Source organism: Diadema setosum, chromosome 8 (assembly GCF_964275005.1).
Source record: "Diadema setosum chromosome 8, eeDiaSeto1, whole genome shotgun sequence".
In the NCBI taxonomy this organism is placed as follows: Eukaryota; Metazoa; Echinodermata; class Echinoidea; order Diadematoida; family Diadematidae; genus Diadema; species Diadema setosum.
The window spans coordinates 35,740,945-35,768,941 of record NC_092692.1 but is presented as its reverse complement, the minus strand read 5'-3'; the positions used below and the strand labels follow the sequence as shown (position 1 = coordinate 35,768,941).

General features: G+C 39.8%; 1 protein-coding gene across 1 annotated transcript; it reads right to left on the bottom strand.

Moving 5' to 3' along the window:
* Positions 1-1,046: 1,046 nt before the first annotated feature.
* LOC140232414 (splicing factor U2AF 50 kDa subunit-like) lies at positions 1,047-27,779 on the bottom strand. Its single transcript, XM_072312545.1, has 12 exons — positions 27,699-27,779; positions 16,051-16,201; positions 15,386-15,492; positions 14,605-14,798; positions 11,961-12,077; positions 11,140-11,278; positions 10,615-10,694; positions 5,645-5,767; positions 4,631-4,720; positions 3,566-3,692; positions 2,649-2,752; positions 1,047-1,970 (listed from the first exon to the last, which is right to left on the bottom strand). Exons 1-12 carry the CDS (start codon positions 27,721-27,723, stop codon positions 1,839-1,841), a joined length of 1,389 nt encoding a protein of 462 aa, XP_072168646.1. The 5' UTR covers positions 27,724-27,779; the 3' UTR covers positions 1,047-1,838.
* Between the last annotated feature and the right edge of the window lie 218 nt (positions 27,780-27,997).

Genomic DNA, 27,997 nt, shown 5'->3' with positions numbered 1-27,997 from the left:
TCTAGTGTCACAACCGTCTAAACTTACCAAGATGAGAAATACACATTATCATATTACTTCTCTTTCACATAAATAGATACCAAAACTATACAGAGGCTCTACATAAACTTCTTAACAAATACAAATTTAAGAAAAAAAAAGAAGAAAAAATGAAGAAAAACAAATAAAACACACCACAGATGTGGGAGGTTTTAGACTTTCTGATTAACAAAAAATATGAAACAATAAATGGATGGGATTTTTTTCTCACCCTACAAAAAAATATTATTCACTGCTTGCTATTAAGTACACCTATTTTACAGGAGACATCAAACACAAGGTCATGAAATTCCTTTTGGTCAGTGCTAAACATTGCTGCTTCAAAGATGTTCAGGGTGGAGTAATCTACTCATAATGACTATCATGGCAACTCTTAATAAAGAGATCTGGTGTACCCAAATAAGTGATGTAATTAAGTCTAAACTTCCATCCTGATCAAACAAAGTCCTTTGGTCTTTAAGTGCTCCTAGTTGCTGGCATAACAAGACATCTGATACCAGAAACAAACATTGCCAGTCACAAGAACCTCTTTATATCAAGCTCGCACTTGAACTGTGTATCAATCGGCAAACTGCATCTATCAAACATTCCTAAATATGATTGATACTGGCCACACGTATGATAGTGGTATAAATTTCCACAAACTTTTGACTATACTCGATATGAAGGAAATGATAATCTGGGTGCTAGAATTCCAGTATTCATGCAGTCTTCATATGTGGCTAAAGGCTTTTCAAGAGCAGATATCATGAATATGTTTGTAAGTTTGTTCCTAAGTGTGTGCACAGGTGTGCGCATTTGAAATGACACCATTACTATATCAATGGTTGTAATCTACAATTGTAATGAACGTTTCTGTGAGCGTGAGTGATGTAATAAAGCAAAAATCAGTTCAACAATTTCAGATCAACTGACAATCAACTCACATGCAGATAGATGCTGCTCTAATATATGTTTCTTTTCATTCAAAAATGAGAACAGTATAAGGTGAAATAGTTTCTCAGTCAAATACATTGTTTGCTAGTATCCATCCTTCAAGAATATTCCACGTATTACACACAAACAAAAAATGCACTTCTAAGCAGTAGTTGTCACCTGCATCTTCAAATGAAATTTCTTTTTCCATTTTTGTGCAAATGTCCTAGCAGTGGATGGAAGGGTAAGAAGTCCCTTCACGATACATTCAAATGTATCACACTTTCTGTCCAGATTTTCTAACAGCAATCTACAAACCAGTTATATACAAAGATTTGAATTTCAACCCACCAGTATGTAGGTAATGTGTAAATTGTTACCATATTAGATGAACATCTGTGGAAAACTTTTAAAAAACACAATTAATGCCTCACAAAAAACTCTAGTCATACTGGGATGCATAAAATTTAAATATACCATGAAGACAGTCAATTGTCTCACAGTCACAGAGCAACCGGAAACTGACAGTATTGCTTACTCACACCTGATCTGAGATTAGACTACAGATCAAGGTGGGACTTCCATAATAAAAAAATTCAATAAATGAGGATGTGATGCACAATTTTGTCGACATTCCTATGACAGAGTGCACAACAGTATGACACAGCCACAGTACAGTGAAATTTCTTTTATCAATTCAAATGCAGGGCAGACAAAGCCCTAATACAAGGTCAATTTATCAGACTTCATTCAATGTCTAAAATGACAGAATTTATCGACAGGGTGTGAAAACGACGGAAGTAGAGACAGAACTTATGCAACTGAGACCTGCGTCTTCCGTAGACACTACAGGCGCCTATCGCAACAGAGAGATACGACGGACTCTAAAACTCTCTTCTGTGGTACTTGTCCACGTCATAGAAGGACGTCACGACAGTGCGGTTGGCAAACTTCCGCCCAGCGAGGGCTCTCTGCGCAGCCTGGGCATCCAGAACGGTCATGAATTCCACAAAGATCTGTTTCAGCGGCAATACAAAGAAGACAATACCTTTTTTGTTTACTGCCACTTACAACTTACATTTAGGTAAATGTGACAGCTTTTATTGTTCCTCAAGGGAAACATATATATGAACAATTCTGAACAAGATCAAAGGATGTTAGAAATGGAATACAAAATGTTAACACAACACCACCTAAGTAACAGGTAGGTAGACACAATGTCCAGTATGGTTTCCAAATATGTGACCTTTCACTTTACTACCCTGATAAAGCTGCACACATTAGAGCCATGAAATCATAAAGTGATTGAGCAGAAGAGTAAGTAATTAGTTATATGTTTGAACATTAACAATTTGAAATTCATACAACCTTCTGTCTACATTTAAAAGTCTTGGAATGTTTCGAAATATGCAACTTCCAGGATTTAATGGGGCATATTACTATAATGTCTGAATACGACCCACTCTGTTGAAATGCCTCAACATGTGAACACTTTATACTATCTCAGCTTCAGAGGTGATTCTATCATAACTGTATTCTTCTTCTATATTCTTAATGCTGCTGTGATAGGTTATCTTCTTGTATCAAATTGCCCAAGTCACATCTCCCACAAAATTCTGAAGAATTTACCAATGTCCAAATTTGAAAATTACACAGCCATCTCACAGGCTTTCTCAATGTACAAAATGCCTCACCTTGCCACAACCAGGCACATCTATTCCGTTGATGGGGCGGGGAATTTCCAAGCTGCGTACCTGCCCGTACTTCTGACACTCCTCACGAACATCCTCCACGATATCTGAAGAGAAAATGTTGGGGGATAAACATATTTCCAAAAACTAGGGGGAATGAAGGTTCTGTAAAACTGGTATGAAGTAACTGCCTAAATGTGGCACTTTTTGCAGTGTAGAAGTTTCATGATGCCATGCCAGCACAAAAACATATTCTGGCAAAACTAAGTTATCTTCACTTTGAGCACAAGAATTCACACAAGTATGTGTAATGAGATGACAGTACAACAATATTATGGCATGCAAAAGTTATTGTTTTTTATCAACCAAAGAGCTAAATTTTCATAAAGGAAAGCAATTTCATATTTACAGCACTCCTTCAGCATTACAATCTTTTGACCCCCCTTCCCCTCCTTCCCCTGTCCAGGTTTATATTTTTTTAAGCAACTTTCTCTTTGGGACTTTCACACACAGGAACAATTCACATATTGAAAATTACACTGGGACAGTGTAAATTTCAATACATTTTAGTTAAAGGCAACAGCCCAAGACTATGTTATGAAAAGATATCAATCCACGTTCTCAATCACCCACAAAATTATGAGTAATTTCTTATCAGTGAACATCCTATAATTATCACTTACAAGATTATTACCCTTTGTCATTAAAGCAGATATACATCACTACATGTATGAAGTATGCAAAATCAGATTGATTCTTTCCCAAATGTGTAATTCACACCAATTTTCAAGTCTCCCTACTTTCCCCAGACAGCTGCATAGTTCAGGGCTTTCCAGCTTGGGACCTTTTCTCGTAAAAGAAGCTTCTATCACTCTTTCAATGAAATGCCTCCTTTGATAGTTAGGCGGTCACTGACTCACCATCGTACTCCTCATCGTCCTTGAGTTCGTCTGTGGTGACCATATTCATGAGGCAGAGGATCTCGGTGTTTGGCCCCGTGGTGCCCGGCAGACTCAAACCAGGGATGTTGATTTGGACTTGTTGACCCTGAAATTCCACAAAAAGTAATGAGAAATGCAATGACTAGAGTACACATTCTGTATACAGCAGTTTGTATTTGTCCTACACACTTTGCGAATCAGGACTTGTAAGATAATTCTTCAGGATTACATTCCCAATGGATAATGAAAGAAACCAAGTGAGAAAGTCTGTGATTTCTTCGTAAATAATGATAACAAATTAATCACAGTAATTACAATAATTACAATTCTTTATAGTGCTCTTGCAACTATAAGTGGATTAATAGTGTGTTACATAATCATAATCATGTACCAAAATGATGATGTCACAGTCTTTTGTTATAGCTCAGGTTGGAACAAAATGCAAGCATGGTTAGCGACAAGAGAGGTCACAGATATTTGGGCCAGATGAGGTTGTTTAGAACTAGTTTCCATGGTGATGAATGGCTATGACATCACACTTTGGTACTCTTTAGTGCAGCTGTACAGACGAATCAGTAGTCTTTCACAACCAGTATGAAAACTGCTTTGATCACGGCAACCCTGAATAAAGTCCCGCCTACTTCAGGACACAAACTTGCTCCAAAATATGGAATGTGTTTGAGTGCTGTACTAAAGCGTACCATACTGTACCATCCCTGTGCCAGAGCAATGTTTGAAAGCTCTCAAAATGTACCGTACCACATCATACTGAGGCAAAAGTGGCATGAGAGGAATCCTGTACCACACACTTGCCACTATGTCAACAATACAAAGATTTTATTCTCATTGTAAGGGACATCTATACGGAGCATAAGCGTGCCAGTGTATGACCCTGTCACTTCAAGAACGCTCTGATTCCTCTGACTTGAGTCCAAAATCATTCATGACATACTCATTCAAGTGCACAACTGCTTCCAGTATGGTATGGTATGGTATGGTTCGCTTTGGTTCACTTTTGAGCTGCCATTGCATAAGATTGCTTACCTGGTTGAGGGCGTTCTTTGCTCCAACACTGGCTCTCTGGACAATCAGCTTCTTCTCACCAAGCTGCATACCATTCAGTCCAGCAATAGCCTGCAGTGGAACAGTCATATCAACTTGAAAAACCAGCGCTCATTAGCATTCACATGACCGCATTTACATCTTGGCCAACAATTTGCTCTTCTGAACACATGTAATTGACAATCAGAACTAGGCAAGCCAAGAGGCGTTTTACTCTTAATTTCCAAGAACATTCTAAATGCAATTCAGTTGCTTGTACACTTCAGCAGATATATGCTGCACTTTGGTTGATCTCTGGATAGGCATCTGAAATGCATCTTTCCTCTCAATATTTCCTCAAACAAAATTACCATGCTTTTGTGAAAAAAGAAAAATCCCTCCTGTTTATTCTAACTCATACATTTCCTTTTAATGAACTTTACCTTTGAACATTCTGTGCTTGCAAACACTTGCACTTGCTATTGTCTTGTGAATCATATGTGCACACTTTGTATGATGTATGCCTTTTATCATACGTAATTTATAAACCATTGCAGCCAGATTCCTCCATCATAAGGAAATATACATAAGATGGACATTTGTAGCATCTTCATGCTCTCATCAGAAATATGTTGATGAGCTTATATCCACATGAAATATTCTGTTTTTGAGAGCACATTATTTGGCTATATGAAATTGACCTTTGACCTACAGTAACCCCACAAATTATATATCATCATCATAATGTTTCAAAAATAGGAACTTAGAAGGTACTTTTGATGGTAGCTGAATTCCTAATCAGAAACCCACAGTGATACAAAGAGAAATCATATGTTTTACCCCTTTTTAGGCAACATAGTTGACGATGTTCCACCTGTGTCACAGAAGGAAATATTATTTCCACGTGATCTTCATTTTGCAACTACACCAGTCCACTCATAAATGGATGATGAAGAAAACCAACACGAAATAAAACATGGTAGACCATACACGGCTCGAGGTTGGACTCATACTTACCAGGTCGGTGACAGCCTTGTCGACGTACTCGCAGAACGCATATCCCTTGGACAGGGAGGTGGCGCTGTCCTTGACAAGGTTGAAAGCTTTCAGAGGGCCGAAAGAAGACAGCAGCTCCTTGACCTGAGAGTGGCGATCATCCACGGGGAGCGGGGGCATTCCCGAGCGAGAGGGGAGAAAAATATGGCACAACTCCTGCAATAAGCCTGACAGGAACTTGCAATCACAACTTTCTCCACACACTACCATGAAGAATGGTGCTTCATTGTTTGATCACATGACACATTATCACCATTTTGTGTTCTGCAAGTAAGAATTTACATTCCTTCTCTTCCTATGTTATTTAAAGGGCAAAATGTCACACCAACTTCATATCCATGAATTCTGTATTAATAGGATATACAGACAAGCAGCTCTTTAATTTAGTGACTTACAGTGACATTTGGCAGGTTTCTAGCAAAAATGGGATGTACTATTTAACCTTACCAATACCACAAATATAACAATTGTGCATGCATTAGTTTTTATATCAATACTTTCTCAAGAAAAAAAAATTACAGTGAGATATTATTGTCATATCATGAGACACCACTGATAAGATGTCTATTAAGAATGAACAAAAGCATTTAAGTGCTTCATAATGTAATCTGCATAACCTTGATGACTAGAATTCTAAGACAAATTAGTATCTCACTTTTGTTTACACTAGCATGCACACAATCTTTCAACTATGCACAATTCGACTTGATTTCCTTCAGTAATTATATGTATGTAATTTGTAATAAAGTCTGCTACACTCTACACCTACATGTACATGAAATATTATCATGCATGCATACTCACCAGAATTTCATAATGCATCCATATTACTTTGTCTCACAGCTCACAAGTTATGCATGAAATCACTGTATTTTTACCAAAAAAAAATGCAGGTGCCATCTGATAATGATAGCCACTTTTGGCTTGCAGCCCAATCTTTAAACCTTCTATCTCAAAAATATATTTTTGATTGATCTTAAACTTAGTGGTCATGCCACTAATTTCATATTTGATTTGGAAGTTAATTTCATCATCCCCTCTCACACAGCAAGAATGTTGAGACGCGCTACTCCATAACTCACGCTTCACACAGCAATCACAGTATAGGTGTTTGTTGGGTTGATACAAGTACTTGCACCCTTGTTTCCTTGTTCTGCACAAAATGACATTCTGATCTGATTGTGTGTATCAAGGACAGTTACAATCATGAATACTGAATCCATGAACATGAAAAGTGTGGTAATTTAATATCATGGAATCTTTTATTTTTCTTTAGATAGATTTCTTTTATTAGTCTTCTATGCAAAAGAAAATTATTTAGAGACATTTGTGGAGCGCGAACTTGTGGAGGGTTGAAGTAGACACACACTTTAAATGTTGTAGCAACATGCGAGCCACAACAAACAGTGTCAAACATGGTTCATAATTCTTGACACAGCAAGCTCCAACAACATATACAATGTATGTATGCGACTATGTAGAACAGTTCATGTACAAGTTTCTGTATACTGCAGAAGAAATTAAACATTGATAAAAACACCATCTCTAGACAACCAGGTGGCACAAAGGTGCAAGTACAGGAAAATCATGTCAACATTTGCACCAATGCCTTACAACGTTTTTAGAGCAACTTTTCCATGTGTGCTGTATACCAACAGCCTTGGTGAAAGCGTTCACGTTGCATTAAAGCTGGTGCAATAAAACCAGCAGCACCATTTAAACCCAAACCACTCTGGACACGAGATCCCGTCTGGTTGGGTAAAGATTTCCCGTAAGCTAATCGTGAACCATAGTTACCTGCGAGAGCGGTGGCGCCACTAATAATACGACTAGCATGTCTCAGCTGAGGAGATGACAACATCATGTACCATCAAGTTGCGGATGACTTGACTGACCAATCGCTGAACGTAATTCCAACTTTGCTCAAATCCCCCAATCACAAGAACACAATTAGTATACGTGTACAGCTATCAGGGTGTTTGCTCGATCAAATCACATTCTGAAAGCTTTCCACCACTATCCCCCAATGATCTTTTGGTTTGTGTTTTGTTTTGTTTTATTCAAAAAAAGTTTTTTTTTTTTTGTTTAAATTTAAAGGAGAGAAAATGGAGAAAAATGGAAGAAATGGGAAGAAACGAAAGAAAGACTTGGTAAGTACGTTTCAATGTAAAGCATCCTACAATACAATGTTTAATTATATCTTTTATGTTCTAAATAGTTTAAGAAAAAAAAAAGACAGCTCAATGAATCATATCTTGCAGATAAATTCAAATACTTTAGCTACTGAATACAATAACGTCTCATCTCCAAATTAACTGATCCATATAGGTGGAGAAAATAACTTTCACACTATTCCTGTTTCTTCATCAGTTAATGACTACCAGGCAGCCTCTGCCTTGTAAGCAGAACACATTTCAAAAATAAAGTAGGCTCTGTTATTTAAATAGTTTGAAACAAACTTCTCATACACAAGGATAAGCAATGCATTCAATCTCTTAAAACATCACTTCTGCCTTTTTTTTTAGCAACAAAATACTCCAAAACAATGCAAAGAAGATCCTACCCTGTCTCTGGAGAGATGTTTTAAGTGCACGAATGAGATAACATGAAATTCCTCAATAAATGGATTGAATTACATCATCATTTCGGAGGGGAAAATTGGGAGAGACGTTATTTTTCCTGTGTTCAAGAAAAAGGATGATAAAAAAAAAATGGGGGAAATGCTGCCAATGTGGGAAGAGAATAATAAAAAAGAAGAAATGGAATAAAAAGAGGAAAAAAATCTGCTGCTTTGGATTCACTCACTGGCTTGACGCTAAGCTGCTCGCTGAAGGCTTGTGATAAAAAGATGCTAACATTTCTGCAAAAGATCAATCATTCCAAAGAATTTTCCCTCCCGGTGCAATCTCGTATGCTATCCCAATGATGCTCCTTAGAATAAGTGTACATACATGTATCGAATATTCCACCGAGATCCCTGACAAAAGCACAAAACACTGGCCTGGGTTGAAACCTTTTGTCCACGTTTGGCTTCGATTCTAGCCTTACACCTTTTTCTCAACACAGAGGTGCCATGTTTTGTAAATGCACTTAAATGTATATTTTAACATGACGTTCATGTCAGATGACTTTTCATAATGAAATTATGCTCCCACTGGTACATGCATGCGAATAGGATGCTGGAGTTTACTTTAGTTGGATTTAGTTATAGAATCTACTAATAATTCCCTTACGTTATCTTTTTGAACATGAATACATGGAGCACTATTCACAAAGCACATGTAACAGATATAATTCTTAAGATAGACTGTGCATGAACTTCAAAGTACTTCATGTTTTAATTATAGCCCTTATAGTAAAGGTCAACATGACAGAAAAGCAGTGGTGACTAGCACATATTTCATCATTGTAAGCAACTTTCCTCCTTATGTGATTTTACACCTCTCAACAAGCTTTCTGGGATTACTATAGCCAAGTTTTATTGCGTCAATAGTTAAAGAACACTGCTTTAAAAACAGTCCTTAGTGACTTACTGTTATGATATGGGTGAATGGAAACTTCTTGCAGCCAATCAGAAATGAAAGAGAGAAAACTAACAAGAAATATATGTTCTTTCAACTAAAAACATGGGTCATCCAATGACAAGCCTAACAAAAACATCATCGAGAGTGAACTTTAACCCCCTCCCCCCCCCCCCCTCAGAAAAAAAAAAAGAAAAGAAGAAATCTGTTGTTCTTGCTATACAACCTCTTTCTAAGACTTTCATGTAATTCTGAAGTCTTAAAACTTGGATATCATTCTTGCATGTACATGTACCTTAATTCATTGCTACAACACTGGCACATCAGCAAATAACAAGTACCTCATTATCACCTCTCAAAAAGAATGATCTCATCAGCTAGATATAAGATTCTATTCCTGGTGAACTGGATTTTGGGCCATCTACCAAACTGCTAAGAAAAACCTCACCATTCTCACCATTATGGCTTGCTTCCAGGAGGTAAGGACGAACAAAGAATTTTGCTTCAAAGATTCATCGATAAATCACTTATTTTTCCACACAACCAATTAATTCCATATTATGATACAGATGGCAAATGCCTTTATCGAACCATTACGCAGAGCACATCCAGGGCTAGTCTTGGACAAGTCTTGAACAGTTCTCTGTACATATACTTCACACAAACAAAATGATCATACACAATGCACCAACACATTTCACAAATCCTTTTCTCATAATCCTCCACCAAGCAGGACCACTTTTACAGAAAGAGGCTAAATATTAAACTCATCTGGTCACTACAAAATGGAAACGGCATCACATATCACCTGTCACATTGTCAAGGAGGCGGAGACAAAATGGAGGTAAACTGTTTTATTTTGGACCTGTCAAGAAAGGATCACACCATCCTGTGAATTAAAATCGGAGTGCCATCCTGCCGCTCGCTTAAATGCAGACAAACCAGGGTGCCTTTTTCCTGCACAGCGCACACTTACAAGAACGGTCCCCTCAGTGGGCGCCTGGGGGCTTGTGAGAGAACTCGCTGGTCGGGAGAACGAGGGAAGAGAAAGGGAGAGAAAACTGGTGTCGCTCGCGACCACCTCCGCCTGTGCTCATGCAACTTGCCGTTCCTCATCTCCCCTTTCTCTTGGATTGGCAAAGAGAATTTAAAAAATGGGCGGAAGATGAAAAAGATATACACATGGAAGAAAGCAAAACAAGAGTCCAAACCAAACCTGGAGGCTACACTGGGAGTGAGGAGCACATCAAGAAATGTGATCCTTACTCAGCCTTCTTGAGCTTTTCCGAGTCTGGTTTCTTGAATAGGGAGAGAGAGAGATAGAGAGAGAGAGGGAGAGATACAAATACAAAGGGTGGGGAAGAGAAGCACAAAATGAAAGAAGACGTGCGAGTGTCAGCTAGTCCTTACCTGGTCGTCATTCAGGTAATTGGGCAAGCCCCCGATGAAAATCTTGTTGGGTGAATCTTGGACAACAGTAGACACCACACCTGGTGTAAAGATACAAATAGAAGAGGACTCTCTGTAAGCTTGCCAAAAAAAAATGGATTTCATTTCTTTCTCTCAACAAATCCTCTCCAATTTTTTTTTCCAGGCATAAATATATAAACATGACACAATTGGGTGCAAAGTGCTTTTTTAATCATTCTTTTATCATAGAGATAATTTGAAATCTATTCTTCAATTAAATCCCTCTTGGTCCTCAAAAAGAGTCATCTTGAAGTTTCCCGAGGACAACAAATCACCATAATTTGGCCACATATGACGTAACTTCCTAATCCATTGCTCAATTTTCCTCAATAATTCACCCTTTGAGATTTCACTCCATTGCTGTTTTATCATACCTCCTGTGTGCTCAAGGCAGCAAAGTGACTCCTTGACTTTTAATGAAAATGAGCTTTAGGGTCCTTGGACTGAGACTACTCTGCGACATACCTGCCACATGGACAGTAGGTGTCTCTGCCATTCCCGGAACGGGCTGGTAGTCCTTGGGGCGACGGATCTTCAGGGCTTGGTTCTGGAACACGATGCCGTCAAACGCCATGGCCTGGGTCGTCTCATCCACTGACCGGAACTGACAAGTTTACACCAAACCCGAAAATATTTACATCTGACTGAGGAAATTGGCATATACATGTACACAGGACAGCAGAATCTACAGGGGGACACATCCTCATTGTGAATTCATCTCAACGAGCCAGATTACAATACTAATGTATTAACCTGGATGGATATTTCTCATCTGAGGAACTAGCAGCAAGCTATTCCATTCACCTATACATAGACCTGACCACGCATATCAACACTTGGAATCCATTTTGCATGCATTGGGTATAGTTACGTTGGGCAAACTTTTTTGCCTATCAGGAGCAACCTTTGTCATAAAGATAAGCATGAAATAAAAATGTTAGCAATATTGTTCATTTCTTTTATAATGGACGAATAGATTGAAATTTGGTCAAAGGACATAAAGCATGAAGTCGCATAACAATAATAATAATTCAGCTAGAATTCAAATTTTGATGTTTAATCTTTTACAAAATCTCCTCAGCACAGACACAGCCATGGCAGTGACAACGTTCCTTTGAGCCACAATCAAAGACACATTTTGACACGATATATGCCTATCTCGGTGTAACCTCGTTAGATATAATTCACTGCCGCTCAACAGAAATTTTGCTGGAGGTCAACAGATAACACTGCATTGTGTTATACATAAAGCAGGCAAAGATTTGACTTTGCTTGTCACTGCTTACCTCGAGAAAGGCAAAATTTTTGTCGTGGTTGACTTGTACGGCCAGTACCGGTGGGCCAGGGGCCTGGGATAGTCCAACGTTGTGCATCTTTGAATTGAAGAAGTCGACCATGGCTTCCTGAAAAGGTAAAAGGAAACATGAGTAGAGGGGATAAAAACTTTGCTATGTTGTGCATCTGCTGGAAGATACATTTACACTTTCACAGAAAACATTTTCTGCTCTTACTTTGGACACTCTGGACGAGAAAACTAATCTATGTTTAGCATCATGGTACATCTCTTGAAATAGGCATCTTGAGGACAAAATAACAAACATGCCTGTATGATGCTCTCTGAGAGAGAGAGAGAGAGAGAGAGAGAGAGAGAGAGAGAAAAAAAAAAGACCCTTTACAATCTGTAATGTTCCTGCATTGCATACACTGGTAACAGGCCACGTGGCCATCAATGTGAATTCACACTTGTATTAGTATCAAATCTATCCTACAAAAAAAAAGAAAAAGAAAACTAGAAATGTCGCTATGGCGACTGATGCCTCCGCCATAATGCATGATTCTCCCAATAGGCGTATAGTACAATGTCTTCACAATGTGTGATCCATGACAGTTTCACATAACTGGCAAAATATTGAAATGACAGGTTTGTCAGAAATGTCTTGAACTGGGTTTGCTATAATTTTCTAAGAGTGCAGGTACACATATTTGGGGAATTTTGGAGAAGTTTATGCATTGAGTAATTTCAAGGTAAGAAGAAAGAGTGTGATGATGGTACAAAATATATATATATTTTTTTTTTTTTTTTGGGGGGGGGGCATTGAAACCTGGCCTTTGACCCTTAACCTTTGACCTTCTGGCTGGAAATTTCCCGGAGAATCTCCATTAGGTAATGCATGTATTAAGTTTTGAAACTAATAATGCAAGCATTGCATATATTAGTATATGAGGGAAATAGTAACATTTTGAGGAGTTGACTTTGACCTTTGACCCCTGACTATTGATCCATGACCCCTAAATTCCCTAGACAATCCCTGCCAGACAGTACATGCATATGTACCAAGTTCCAGGAAGATGCATTGAACCATTTGCGAGAAAAGTAATATTGAAACCTGGCCTTTGACCCTTAACCTTTGACCTTCTGGCTGGAAATTTCCCGGAGAATCTCCATTAGGTAATGCATGTATTAAGTTTTGAAACTAATAATGCAAGCATTGCATATATTAGTATATGAGGGAAATAGTAACATTTTGAGGAGTTGACTTTGACCTTTGACCCCTGACTATTGATCCATGACCCCTAAATTCCCTAGATAATCCCTGCCAGACAGTACATGCATATGTACCAAGTTCCAGGAAGATGCATTGAACCATTTGCGAGAAAAGTAATATTGAAACATTTTCACCTAACCTTTGACCGTTTGACCTTTGACCTTATGACATTAAACTCTCTCTGTGGAGAATCTTTATGCTGTAGTACATGTCAACACCAAGTTTCAAGAAAATACCTTCGGGCATTGCATAGATATGGGGGAAATTGCAACATTTGTAGCATTTGACCTTGACCTTTTGACCTTTGACCTCTTGCCAATGTCACTAAAATCTACTCAACTAATTGTCCCATCATACATCATCCTTGGACCAAGTTTGGTGAAAGCTGCTTCATCCAGTTTTGAGTTATCACGTAAACAGATAAATTTTAGGATTTGACCTTAATCTTTGACCTTCGACCTCTGTCCGATTCCACTGAAAAACTAATCAAGTAATTGTCCCATCATACATCCTCCTCCAACAAAATTTGGTGAAATTTGCTCCATTCAGTCTTGAGTTATCGCATAAACGGATACAATTTCATGATGTAACCTTGACCTTTGACCTCTAGCCGATGTCACCCAAAATCTAATCAAATAATTGCCCCATCATACTTCATACTTGGACCAAGTTTGGTAAAATTCCAGTAAATATTACTCAAGTTATTGCGTAAACGAAAGCGGACGGACGGACAACCCGAAAACATGCCTCCGGCACCACTTCGTGGCGGAGGCATAAAAAGAGATACTGCATTGCTCACTCACATAGGATGATTATGATAACCAGCATTGATTTTAGCACCATTCATCTGTGAAACATTCAAGAGGATGTAAAGGAAAACAAAAACATGCCCCCCCCCCCCCCCATCAAACATACATACACATGTACACAAGTATGCACTTCCGTCATTTAAAGGTCCTGTTTATCTTTGGGAGCAGTGATTTCAAAATTATTCAAGATATCACTTTTGATGCATTGTGTGGGTCAATTATATCACAAAACATCCTACCACATACATTTTTTTTGCAATAAAGCCTAAAATATAGGGAGATATCACTATTTTTCTCATTAAACCGTAACTGTAGACAGTTTAGTTTGGAAACATTTTTTACAACTATTGTTTACATTTTGTATATTTAACAATACTTAACATCGATTATACTGGTTCAAATTTTCGCATTGGCTGTTTCTATCTCTAACTCACATCTTAGAACTATTTTGAAGCACTAATGCTAAGTTTTTGTTTCATCTGCAAATGGTATATTATGCCTTTAAATTATTGCACTTCACTGACCAACACACAAACTGAAACAAGCTTACATCACTGGAATGACATGTCACTGACCTCTGTGACTCCGAATGGAATGTTCCCAACGTACAGCCGTCTGGCCTGACGTGTCATCTGGCTGCCAACCACGGGGACGGCCGGGGTGGCTGCAGCCACTGCTGCTGCTGCGGCAGCCACAGGCGGCAGAGCTGTGGGAACTGGGGCCTCGGGGATGATGGGTGTGGGTGCAACAGCTGGGGGGATTTGTCCAGCTGCATTGTAAAGTTGTCCAAACAAGGAACAATAAATAAACCTAACTTGATATGCGATTACATCAAGAGTGTCATTCAAGATAAAATTTTGGACAGAAATTTTTCCTGTTCTAGTGTAGGAATGAAAAATGTGACTAGGTTTCCACTCCACTATAGTTCCAGCCAGACACACTACCAAACTTTTAACCAACTGTTAACAGATAAATTTAAGATGCTTGACTTCAGGCATACTACATGAGTTTGATACCCGAGTAATTGGCTATGAAAGCATACAACACCATTGCACAGCTATTACACACCTGCGCATAATCTAGTAGAATTATAAGGCCCACAGCACACTCTGATGCAGAGCTCCAACAATTTGCGTAAAAGTAAGCCTGACATGTTTCACTTTGAGATTGGGTAAATTCACTGCCTACATAAATCTACAGATCAGCACATATTAAACATGAATACGCAAAGTTCACGAAGTTTGAAAAACTATAGTCGCTTGAATGCAATAACACAAAAATTCATTGGATTTGCTAATACATTATAATCATTTAGTTTTCAAGCTACTTGCAAGTATTTTAGCACACATGGTATACCTTGCATGGCTTTGTACTGCATGGGTGATACATGTTCAAAGCCTGGAGGGGGTACGTCCCAGTACTTGTAGGGCTTGCGGCGCCTCTTCCTTGGTTCACGGGAGCGGCTGCAAAGAAAGAGAGCAGTGTCAACATTAAGGAAGGCGTATATGCATGAACATATTTTCCACTCGGTCACTTTGAAAGGGGAGAGGGAATGGTACCATTACTTTTTGAATGGATCCAAATGAATGAGATTGTTATTAAGTCGAGGCGCAACAAATTAACACTATTCAACACCACTACGGTACTGCATAAAATGGTGGTAAATTTAATCAGGCATCACGTCTGTAATAATCAGACACCAAGGTGCAATCCAAAATACATGATCATGAAATATTGTCAATCTAGATACCTCATTTAACAAAAGATTTAAAAATCCCTGACATATTGCAAAACTGACAATGCAAGCTACAATCGTGTATTTCATATTTGTTTTCCATGTTTGACACTTACAGATTACCCCGTTTACGTGTAGTAGGACAATTATAAGTCTTAATTTGCTTACAGCAGTAGTTCTGTATCTTTCAATAGCTTTTATTTTGTAGCTGGTCAGGGAAACAGATCTCAATAAAGGTACATTGTAGTCAACAGTGACTGCCAAAAAAAAAAATCACATCTTGTACCTCCTTCTCCTTCGGTTCTCTCTATCCCTGCCCCTACTTCCAGATCGGGAGCGACTTCTGCTGCGACTCCTCCTCCTTCTTTCTCTGCTCCTGCTTCGCCTGTCCCTACTCCTGCTCCGACGGTCCCTGCTACGGCTCCTTCGCCGCCGATCTGAAGATGGACAATGAAGTTGCACACAAAAATTATATGCCTTGTGATGGTAACATAGCCAGGTGGTCCCCGCAGGGTTTGAGAATGAGGACGTCACTGCATGCAACATGCTCAAAGGCCAGTAACATGCTACATTGTATGTAACATCCTCAAGATTTCGCAACACGCTCAAAATAAATTGTAAATTTAAATATGGATCAATGGAATCTACCATCTACAAGTAGATCTAGATTCTATTCAAACATGTGAAAAACATGTGCAAAATTTGAGAAACATCAAACTACAGTGGAACCTCTCTTATCCGGCCTCCCTTTATCCGGATCTCTCTATTATATGGACGTAATCTCGCCGTGATTTTTTTTTTTTAATAATTACGGGAGGAAAGGGGGATTCCCAACTCCTTGAGAACTCCTACACAAACACACATGAATTACATATTACTTCCAACATTAACATACACCTCTATTTTGGGGTCTGTTACTGAGTGTAACAATTAAAAGGTTGCAGTATACACATTACTACATGTGGTACTACAATGGGCTACATCAGTACGTGTGTATGTATATGTACCATTGTACATGTATAAAGCATCTGAGTCTCCCGTATCCGGCCAAATCCCTTATCCGGATGAGCCCCGGTCCCGACTTGTCCGGATACGAGAGGTTCAACTGTACTTAGAAAATTTGTGTGCAAATATACATGAACAGAACATCAAGTGTAAGCAGCACAACAAATAGACATATGTGCAAGTCACAAAATCTAAAATGACTACCTGACAGGGAGGGAGCGGGTGATTAATCATGACATTACTTCAAGCACTTGGTTGGATCACTTTTTAGAGAATTGGTTTCACTATTCAGGGAAGAGAAGGCAATTCTAGCAAGGGAATGATGATGCTGTTGTGTAATAACTAAAAAGTGGAAGGTTGACAATAATGCACTTGTCAATGTAATGACGCACCCCACTACCCCCGGACATGGGTGCGTCATGGTCATTTTTTGACTGACCACACAGGGTTTTTGACGGACACCACAATCACTTTTTTGACGGACAAAACGCTGCAAGTGACGAACACCACAGTCACTTTTTTGACGGACAACACGTTGAAAGTGACACACACCTCGGTCACTTTTTTGACGGACATCCTCGGTACATTTGACGCACCCCCGAAAATACTGAAACGATTTTTGCATACGTTTTATTCAAGCAATTTCATTTTCTTTTGGTTCGTAAACATAATTTGTAAAAGTTTCGGCAAGTTTCCCTTACCCTGGCCCTGTAATCACCGTACTGTCATTCACTGTACATCACGCTGCTGCATGCTACGATACTAAGTATTCCGTACATTTGTAGTGTGTATTCTGTGCATGCAATCCATACATGACAATCACATGTGTGCAGATGCGCTGTGTGTGCGCGGCCATTGCTAGTCCGGTGGATGCATACTGCAGTGCAGGTACACACCACGCCAGTCCCGCGAGTACACACAGCCCAGTCGCTGTACGTAGAGATTCGCACAGCGTACTACATGTATCAGCGTCGCACGTCTCGTCGGGCTAATCCCGCGAGCAGAAAATGGCATGCGGCAGGCAGTTTCTTCTGCTGCCGCTTCTTTTACTGTCAAAAATTCACCTTTGTCACTACAGAACATTATTTAGAAAATCATAATGTGAGGAGAAAGGGTGGCTTTTACATTATTTGCTTGCCAGATTCTGGCAAGCATTTTCCCCTCTTATTCCAAAACGCTTCCACATTGGCTTCCCGACTTTCACTTGCCGCGGGAAAACGCTCACTGTGATTTCACTCGCGGTACGTGTATACGGTACTGGTAGCGTGCAAAAATGCGTGCAGTTTTCCATAGCAAGTGACGCACCCCTCGGTTCAGAATAATGCGTGTTATTTTCCATAGCCAAGTGACGTACCATGACGCACCCCTCGGTCAAAAATTTGACCGACAATGATGGGATTTTGACGCACCACTCGGTCAAAAATTTGACGGACAAAGCTGGTAAAATGACGAACACCTGGGTCACAAATTTGACGGACCAAACGAGGAAATGACGCACCCATGTCCGGGGGTAGTGGGGTGAGTCATTACATTGACAAGTGCATAACAATGGCGCAAGGTCAAAAACAAGGACATGCACAGGAGCAGATCCACGAATAATGTAAAGAGGGGGCGCCTTTACAAAATTAAAGGGGGGCGCGGGCGCATGCACCCCTAGGCCCTACCACGCTCCCCATATTTTTTTTTTCTTTTTTCAAAAAAAAAAATGAATAAAGGGGGGGCACGCCCGGTGCGGACCTCCCTGGATCCGCCACTGCATGCATGACTTATTATAACCTCACTTTCACACACACACTCACCTCTGCTCTGCCAGAGCTGGCTCTAACGTTAGGCCTAACGTTACTGACTATTCAGATCATGCATTCAATATTGTTTTCCTTGTTGGACAGCCAGCCGACGCAAAACAGACAGACACTCTCACTGTTTTATGCCCACTTGAAAGTCAAGTGGTGTATACTTGTAGTAAATTTAGGGCCTAACAGTTAAACTGCTAACTGTTAGCAGGTTAGAGCATTTTCTTTCCCATGAGTATGACTAGAGTAAAATATCCCGTTTGCGGCAGTTTAAGCATTGTTAAGAGTTTTTCCAACTTGTAAACAAATCAGGCAAACCATTTCATATATCATAGACAAGATTATTCATTAACGCAATTGTTTTCATGAAAGAAATTTACCATTGACCAACGCAGTTTTCATGATTTACCATGGCAAAACCCGGCACAATTTTCGCCGATAAGGGCGATATGCGACGTAGTATTTCTGCTTGCGGCATGATGTACAATCCCTATGCAATACGCGCGTGCTCCGCGATCTTTAGCTGAACGCCTTCACATGTCTCGCGAACATTGCGTAAGCGCCAATTCCCATTGCGAAAGCACGTGAAAATAGCGTGCGCACATGCATTGGCCGCAAACAAGATAGCACTTCTGGTGGTGTTGTTGATGTCTTTCTCGTGTTTTTCTCATTTTTTTCGATGGTAACATCCACTTTCTGAAAAAAATGGCGGCCCACATCGGCTCGCGAAAATTCTATTTTACGTGAGGATATGTTTTCAAAATCTATGAACATCGAGAAAACAAAAAAAAATCCAGTTTCTTGGACCATTGTTTCTTAACTGTATGTTAAGAAGTACCGAAAATTTCATTTTGGATGCGATATGTTGTCATTTAGGTGAGAAAATTTCACTTTCGTCAGAGATCGTGCCCATTTTATCGGTTGGTTTTTGTTGATTGCTAGTGTGTTAGTATATGTGTAGTGTGCATGTAACAGTGCAATGCTGTGTTTAGCTGTATATTACCGTGTATGTTGTACCTGCCGCGGACGGCTGCACGGCCGCTTACTGATGCAGTTACTCTATGACATGTTTACGTTTAACGTTACATGCGGGGAAATTTCGGGCAAATTGTGAAATATTTTAAGTTTCTACTGATGGAAAAACATTAGGGTATCGATGTATTTAGACACTCATTCTCAACAATTAACCTAACTACACGCAGCCGCTGTCGCGAATCGCGACAGCGCTGCACCTCTATTCCTTCGCGGACGTTGTTATCATTCACTGTTTCCTCCATGAGTATCTTTATTAATCGAGGAAAACTAAAATATAAGGAATTATCGTAATCTATGACCATCATTCAATAACCGGTATGCGATTTTTTGTTTAATTACGTCTAAAACTTACCGAAATCTATGGCTGAAATCAGGTCTGTAAACGTCCTTACTGCTTCACTCCTCATCTGCGTGTTATATGAATGGCATTCACTCTCGTATACTACAACGTAGGTAGTCGCATGACCCCGACTAAAAAAGGTCAAATCATTGCCGGTGCAGCACGCGCGGATCTACTACAAGTTTTACGTAACACATGAAACGCACGGGCGCACGGGCGTAGGTAAAAAGCAACCACTTCTGAATGCGCATGCGTGGTAGTTTGTTGATTTTTTGAAGCTCTCGAAGGAAAAGATGCCACCGCACGATCTATACTCCGAAAAATTCAACAATAAGGTCTGGATACCAACAAAACGCCGAATTCAACTCAACAATCAGGAAAATATGCTGTAGGTAAGTGTTGCAATTATATTACTCTTAAAATCATACAAAATAAAAGGTATTTTATGTGATTTTGCCGTCAATAGTGACGGTCGTTTACAACGTTGAAACACTAACACATGTCTAACTATACACAGCCCAGTCGCTGTGTACATGGTACATGTACGTCGCGACAGGGCTGTACTCGCACGACCACCAACCACTAGGAGAGCGACGTAATCGTATCACGATAGCTTTGACTTTTGATACTTACGATCATTTTTGTCACCTCAAACTCATCGAGTATACTCTTCAATATTTACTCTACATCTGATGATATTAGTATTCAAATGTACGCAATGAAACTTACCGAAATTGATCATCATATCCAGCATGTCCACACGGTACACAATCTTTCACGCCAGGCCAAGTTTCGATATCGGGTGGTCACGTGATGTGAATGCCCTTTCAAAAGGTCGCGCTGTCGACCGTGCTGCTACACTCAAGCAGCGTACGCACGGTTACTAGTATACAGCTATAAACTGTACTGGGCTTGGCGGCGGCTGGCGTCTGGTCGGGCGAGTAACATTGAGCTCCATACCACGCTTATTGTGTAGCAGACGCCAAGGTTTGCTCGACACTTTCAACGCACACGCGCTCGCTCTGGAGCACATCCGGTCACGCATGCGCATAAGTCAAGGCGCCATTTTGAATTCTGCAACGACGAAGCCCGACGGTCAGGAATTGCACCAGAAAGTGTCATTTATAATTTGTTCCACGGACTTATCGCAAGTGGTCTCCATGGACCCAGTGTGGCGAACTATTCTTCTATAATAGAAACATGCATTTAACGTGAGTAAAGTATTCTGTTTAAAGCAGAAAAGTATACATGTTCCTAAGTTTTGTAGCTGTGTTGAGGTTCCTCACTTCGAGGCTGCATGCCGTGCTCGTCAGACGCTGTTTTCGCATAGCGTATTAAACAGTGTCTGGTCGGGCTAACACATGTCAGACCCTGTGCGCAGCACAGTGTCTGGTCAGGCTACAATTAACCATACCATGTACATGTTAGGGCCTTCAACAACTTAGTAAAAATAATTGAAGAAGATCTCTAACAAATGTTAGGCGTTTTCTAGTAGGCCTAGATCTAACGTTATACAAATCACCGTTCGTTGTAATACATACACACACCCGGGGTCGGGCTAACTCGGCCCACGGGACATCTCGTCCCACCCGTCGAGGGTGGGCCGAGTTGTCCCACTCGTTGGTATCGATAGTGATCGTGAGCGCTCGTCTGTCTTTGAGTTTATTTCGTCTTTATGACGTCTTTTCTAACCGTAATTTTCATGGAATTGTGCTCAGTGGTTTCTGTAAAGAATATTTGCCAACTTTTGGGGGATACAACGACGTAAAAATGAAATTTCAGACGTTTTTATCGCGGTTCGCGATCCCCATAGGTTCACGTTCATTTCGCGCGGTGGGCTAACTCGGCCCAGCCAAGTTTTAGCTGTTGTTTTGTCAGTAAATCTCCGTAAAAATATCAATTTTATCATGTATGAAGGTGTATTCAGGGTTCCTTCAACTAATTTCATCTTCGAGGGAATTTAATTTTGCACATGTTTGGTGAAATGTTGGATATTTGTTCGCATGATTTCATCTTTGCCGTATCCGCACTGCACCGGTCTCGCCACCAGCAGCTCGCTCACGCATCGATCACTGCAGTGGCAGAGCTGAGCAGCGCCATGCCCATGCCCACTCTCGGCGAGGCACGGGGCGGCGCGGGGCACCCGCGCGAACTGCACAGAGGGAGCAGCCAGCCACTCCGTACCCGTATCCACAGTAGAGAAGAAATCAAATTATGTAGCAGATCATTCGATGTGAACTACATGAAGGTCATTATATGCATTTGATTTTAACTGTTAAATGTTTTGTTGTTGCTGTTGTTGTTGCTGATTTTATGTATAGATCTGCGTTCTACTCAAAAGTTATTTCTGTCCAATTTATGTTACCTTTTTTCTTAATAAAAACAAACAAGCAAAAGTCAAAAGGGGTGAGTCTGTTTGTGGGCATTACCGTGGAAATTAATAAATTGTTTGATATTCAGTGGTCAGTTATTTGACCTGTAGATATGGATGGTTTGGTTGAATGGTTGATATCATGAAACCGGTAATGAAATGTAGTGCTAGCTACACTGTGTAGATTGGCCATGTTAAATGATTGTAGGGCCTACGTACCTTTTGTGTGTACTTTCAAAAATAAAAAGGAATTGTTTTTGTTTTGATGACATTGCCATTTTTGCCATGGGAATCCTTACCCTAATTCAAGAGAAAAATCCTCTGCCACCTGTACCTGCACGATAATGGCCAACCGTCAAGTTCTTTTTCTTTTTTGTAATTTCCTTTTTATATATGTACTGTATATACTGTACAGTGTAAATCTCTCTCCCTTGGCTTTACTGTATCTATGTTATGTATACTGTGATGATCTATTGAACCAAACTTGGACTTCATATCTTAAATCTTTTCCATGCCTTATCCCTATTATATGTGTTAATCTTTTACATTTTCATTTATTTGTACAAAACAAGGCTGATTTTAAAATTCTCAAATCCTTGCTTGTCCTGCACTCATACTGTTGAATTCATGCACTTTTTTTTTTTTTTTTTTTAAACAAGCAGCAAAGATGAATAGCTTCTCAAATGGTCTTCCTTCTCAAGCACGGTACTCAAAGTGTTACATAATTTGCAGTCATGCAGGGTCACAAAAGAAACATTACAACATGCAGTGGTAGGCATACGTAAGGTCACGCATATAAGCTCTCATCTTCCTTCACAAAAGAATCTGTTGTTTTGTGGCCATTGCATCCTTTCGACTGTTGCCCTGCCTGCCCTTGATTACAATGTACTGGTACTGCTCTTTCCAAGACTGCAAGATCACAGCAAATGTTGAATAATATTAATGTGAGCATGTAAAGTATGTTTTGTTTTGTTTTGTTTTGTCATTTTAACATCTATTACTTTATTTCCTCTCTATTTTTTTTTTTTCTTGAATAACAGAACATTCTCATTTGACTTGAAATAATACTTTCATTTTTAATTATCACATTACCAAGTATCATCTGTGTACAAAGCTTTCTTTCCACAACTGCATTGTAAAGTTCTGTATTTTTTAATGATTCTTCGTCTGGCTCTATAGATCGCCTACTGCCAATATTTCCGCTTCCTTTCCCCATCTCTCTTTCACTCTTCCATCAACCCATTCTTTTCTTATGCGTGATCAATGTGTTTGTCAAGTGTCAAATGAGATTTGATTTGAAACACTGCATACTTCATGTGAATTGCACACCAGTATTTTTTTTTTCCGAATTCATATTTACATAGAACAACTAGTGTGTGCATATCTACACTGATGTTCAATGTAGACAAATTTGATATCTTTAATAAAAAAGAAAGTCTCAAGTAGCGCTGTACTATGGATTAAAAAACATATGTGACAAAAACATTTTTTTTTAGAGTCATCACACTTCATCATCAGTGAATAGTGTGCATTCATAAAATGTGAATTCAATTCCACCACATTTTATAGTGTGTTATAACGGTAATACAACATTTGTTCCTGTGACCTTGTAACAATTGCTCTGGTGTATCATTTTCTCCAAGGACTTGGGATCAAGGTTAGGATTGTGATAGGAGTAGGGTTAGAGTAATGCTCCTTCGTGCAGGTGATGGTGTACTGGGTCGACTTGACGGCGCATAGCGAATAGCGAATACTTCTATGTGAATGCAGCCTTAGGCTGCGTTCACATAGAAGTATTCAGTATTCGCTATTCGCTATTCGCTATTCCGGCACCGAGTACACCATCACCCGCACCGTCAACTCACCATCCCATGCAGTGAGGATTTCTTCCTCCTACATCCAAGCAAATCTTATTAACAATTTCTAAACTGCATCAGAATGTCAGTCTACATGCTTATTTTTGCTAAAGGGCAAATCCAGACCAAAAGTGTCATTATTTCATAAACGAGAGACGGTATACGCTGCAAGAAAATCGAACAAGCTCGATTCCCACTTTGCTATACTTTTCGCAGCTATTCGGTACTTTCGAATAGTGCCCTCCTATGTGAACCGGTGTGAGGAAATCCTATCGTTTGATTCAAGCTATTCGCGTGCCCTCGAAAAACGAGCCCGAATACCCGAATAGTATACTTGTATGTGAACGCAGCCTTAAAGCAACATCTTATTAGCAGCTACGGCACGCAAGTGCATACCGGGTATCTGGTAGTAAACTTGTTGCTTTTTTTCCTTGTCTATTCTTCTACTCCGGAGGGATCCTAACCAGGAATGCAGGTATTGATCAGCCTGCCTGTTACATTCCACAAGTCCTTCATTATTGTACCTGATTTCAGAATTCTTGTACGTGGCAGCTTGCAGGTTACCATGGTCACACAGTCTGGTTCTCAGTAGGAGCCCTGCTGGAATGTGACTCCTGATGAGCTTATTCTCCATGTATAAGTTGCAGCTGAACAAACTTGTTGGTATGTATAGGCCCCATCATATTTCTAGTACCATAGCCCAATTCTAAACTCACCTTTGACTTCATGCTGAGACAGACTGCTGTACATTTTTATTTTGTCTGTACTATTTTCATGAGAAATATGAAAATACATGTAAATTGAAATTGAAATTGAGAGTAACAGGAATAGAAGAGACCAACTAAAATGTAAAAACCCAACTCACTATGACTACAAATGAAAATAAACTGGACGAAGGTGTCAACAAGCTGAGGTGAGAACTTATTTCTTCTTTTTCTATGTCACTGTCGAACATCCCAATGTGGTGGCCGACTGGACAAGGGAAGTTAAGTTCGGACTACCGAACTTAATATGGAATGTTAAGCAAAAGAGTAGGTGTGGTGTGAAAGGGATGAACACATGAATGGGAAAGGAATGAGGGCGATAAAAAGAAACAGCATACAGGTCAATGAGAATGTGTGTATAAACCTATGAACCTATACAATTACAAACTGAACAAAATATAATGATCTGAGATTGAAAAGAATGAAATAGCCAAGAAGCTCAACAAATTCAAGTTTGCTGTCTTACCGTGGGCCTAATAGCAGGCCATCATAATACAATTTTAGGCGCAGGTAAGAAAAAATGTAAAATATTAGCAAATGTTAAGCTTTGTCGAAAGTTATAGGTGTTACAAAAAAAAAAAAAATCCCACTTTTGATCTTTAATGCAATGTAGTTCCAAAACTAGTACTACATTACAATCTCAGAGCTTACCTGGTCATATTTTCCCCTACCAGGCCCTACTACTACTTGCAGTATCCATCCTGCACAAGTCTGCATGCAATTCAATACCACAGAGTTTACTGGTCTATCCTGCCAGAGAAGTAATACCTGGTACTTGGGCGTAAAAGAAAGAAAGAACATACATGTACTAACGTAAAATTAATTTCAGGGCCAATAGTATTCATTGTTAGTAGCAAGGTGCAGTCTATATGACAATTCAATGATAAAGTGATAAGTTAGGTTGCTACATAGATGTACTTCGATCACAATGTAATTTACTATTGCTTTATCTGCTGCTTTCGTTACAAGGTTATATATTCCATTCATTTCAGTACTGGTATAACAGTATTTCTTCAAATTCATGAAATTCTTCCGTCGAGATGTTTTTTTAATGCAAGTGATTGACAAATTGCCCTACATCGATGTAATAATTATCTCTATAAATCATATTTACATAAACATTTATATCGATGTACGTGTAGGGCAATTTGTCAATCATTAGCAGTAACAACAGTATTTCTGTTAGCAATTATAGTACATTGAATAAATATCACTTTGAAAACAGACTTCACCATAGTACTAGTAAATCATTTCAGACACAAAAAAGTGACATTTTCACATATTAAAACTCGTATTATTTCACAAATGTTACATATTCGTAAATTAAGGAGCAGTGTCCCAACATAGCGAGTAGTGTCATCCGAGTCACGTGATAATTGCCAACAATACAGCATGCATCCAAATCGTTATTTTATGTGTGTGTTGTGTGTGTGTGTGTGTGTGTTTTTAATTCAGTATCAATCATTTAATAATAATAATAACGCTGATGCTGGGGGATAGACAGAAAAACAGCAAAATGACAACTGCAAACTGCATGAGGTTGGAATACATATTATTGAGTCATCCTGGAAAAAAAATATCAGAAAAAAATAAAAGACAAAAAAAAAAAATCAAAAAAAAAAAAAAAAAAAAAGAGTCAAGCAACCCCCTATATGCCCAGCCTTTAGCAGAAACCCTTGCCCTTTCACCTTGGCATTGGCTGGCGGTAGCACACCAGCTCAGCCCAATTCACGCGACGTTGCAGCAAAACACAGTTGAGTTGAAACAAGTTGCTCCCTCTCTAGCTCTCAGCTCAAAGTTCAAGACAGGTTAATGGATAGGAAAATGCCAACTGACTACTGCATAGAATTTAGTACTCACGCGAGAAAATTGGGAAGTGCAGCAAATGACGCCTTTTCCTCCAATTTCAACCACCGCCCGTATCCGTAGCGACGTTTACGGAGTGGCTGGCTGCTCCCTCTGTGCAGTTCGCGCGGGTGCCCCGCGCCGCCCCGTGCCTCGCCGAGAGTGGGCATGGGCATGGCGCTGCTCAGCTCTGCCACTGCAGTGATCGATGCGTGAGCGAGCTGCTGGTGGCGAGACCGGTGCGGTGCGGATACGGCAAAGATGAAATCATGCGAACAAATATCCAACATTTCACCAAACATGTGCAAAATTAAATTCCCTCGAAGATGAAATTAGTTGAAGGAACCCTGAATACACCTTCATACATGATAAAATTGATATTTTTACGGAGATTTACTGACAAAACAACAGCTAAAACTTAGCTGGGCCGAGTTAGCCCACCGCGCGAAATGAACGTGAACCTATGGGGATCGCGAACCGCGGTAAAAACGTCTGAAATTTCATTTTTACGTCGTTGTATCCCCTAAAAGTTGGCAAATATTCTTTACAGAAACCACTGAGCACAATTCCATAAAAGTTACGGTTAAAAAAGACGTCACAAAGACAAAATAACCTCAAACACAGACAAGCGCTCACGATCACTATCGATACCAACGGGTGGGACAACTCGGCCCACCCTCGACGGGTGGGACGAGTTGTCCCGTGGGCCGAGTTAGCCCGGATCCACACACCCGCACCCACCCGCTAACGCAATTGAACGCGCGTCCTCAACGTCCAGTGTACCAATACAACGCAAACGCACAGCAAGCCAAAGATTTCTCCAGACAGTTCGTCCTTTATTACCATTTTCTCGATTTTTTTTCAACCACTGCTAAACGACAGAACTTTCAACTGCATCACCACAAAACATTAAACCAGATCTTACCTGATCTCCTCTCTTCTTCATCCATTCTGAACAGAGATAATCGACAAAAATTTGAGGCCGAAACACGGCGTGTCGACAAAGGAAGAAGCGCCGCTCGTGTGGCATTTAGGCTAATTTCAAGGCGTCATGTATCGTTTGCGAAAAGACACACAATGTACCACACATACTATTGCATACGGCGAATCCTGGACGCTTACCCCTTGGTGTTAAAGAAATTATGTTATTGGTCTCAGGTAAGACTAGCTGGTGGCCCATCCCAGGATTTCTTTTTCCACCTAACATTGAACAGATAGCTGAAA

Coding starts and splice junctions, on each gene's coding strand:
- LOC140232414 (XM_072312545.1), bottom strand. CDS start 27,723: ATGGATGAAGAAGAGAGGAGATCAG. Junction 14,799..15,385: donor GCAGTACAAAGCCATGCAAG/GTATACCATGTG, acceptor TTTACAATGCAG/CTGGACAAATCCCCCCAGCT. Junction 1,971..2,648: donor ATGTGCCTGGTTGTGGCAAG/GTGAGGCATTTT, acceptor CCGCTGAAACAG/ATCTTTGTGGAATTCATGAC.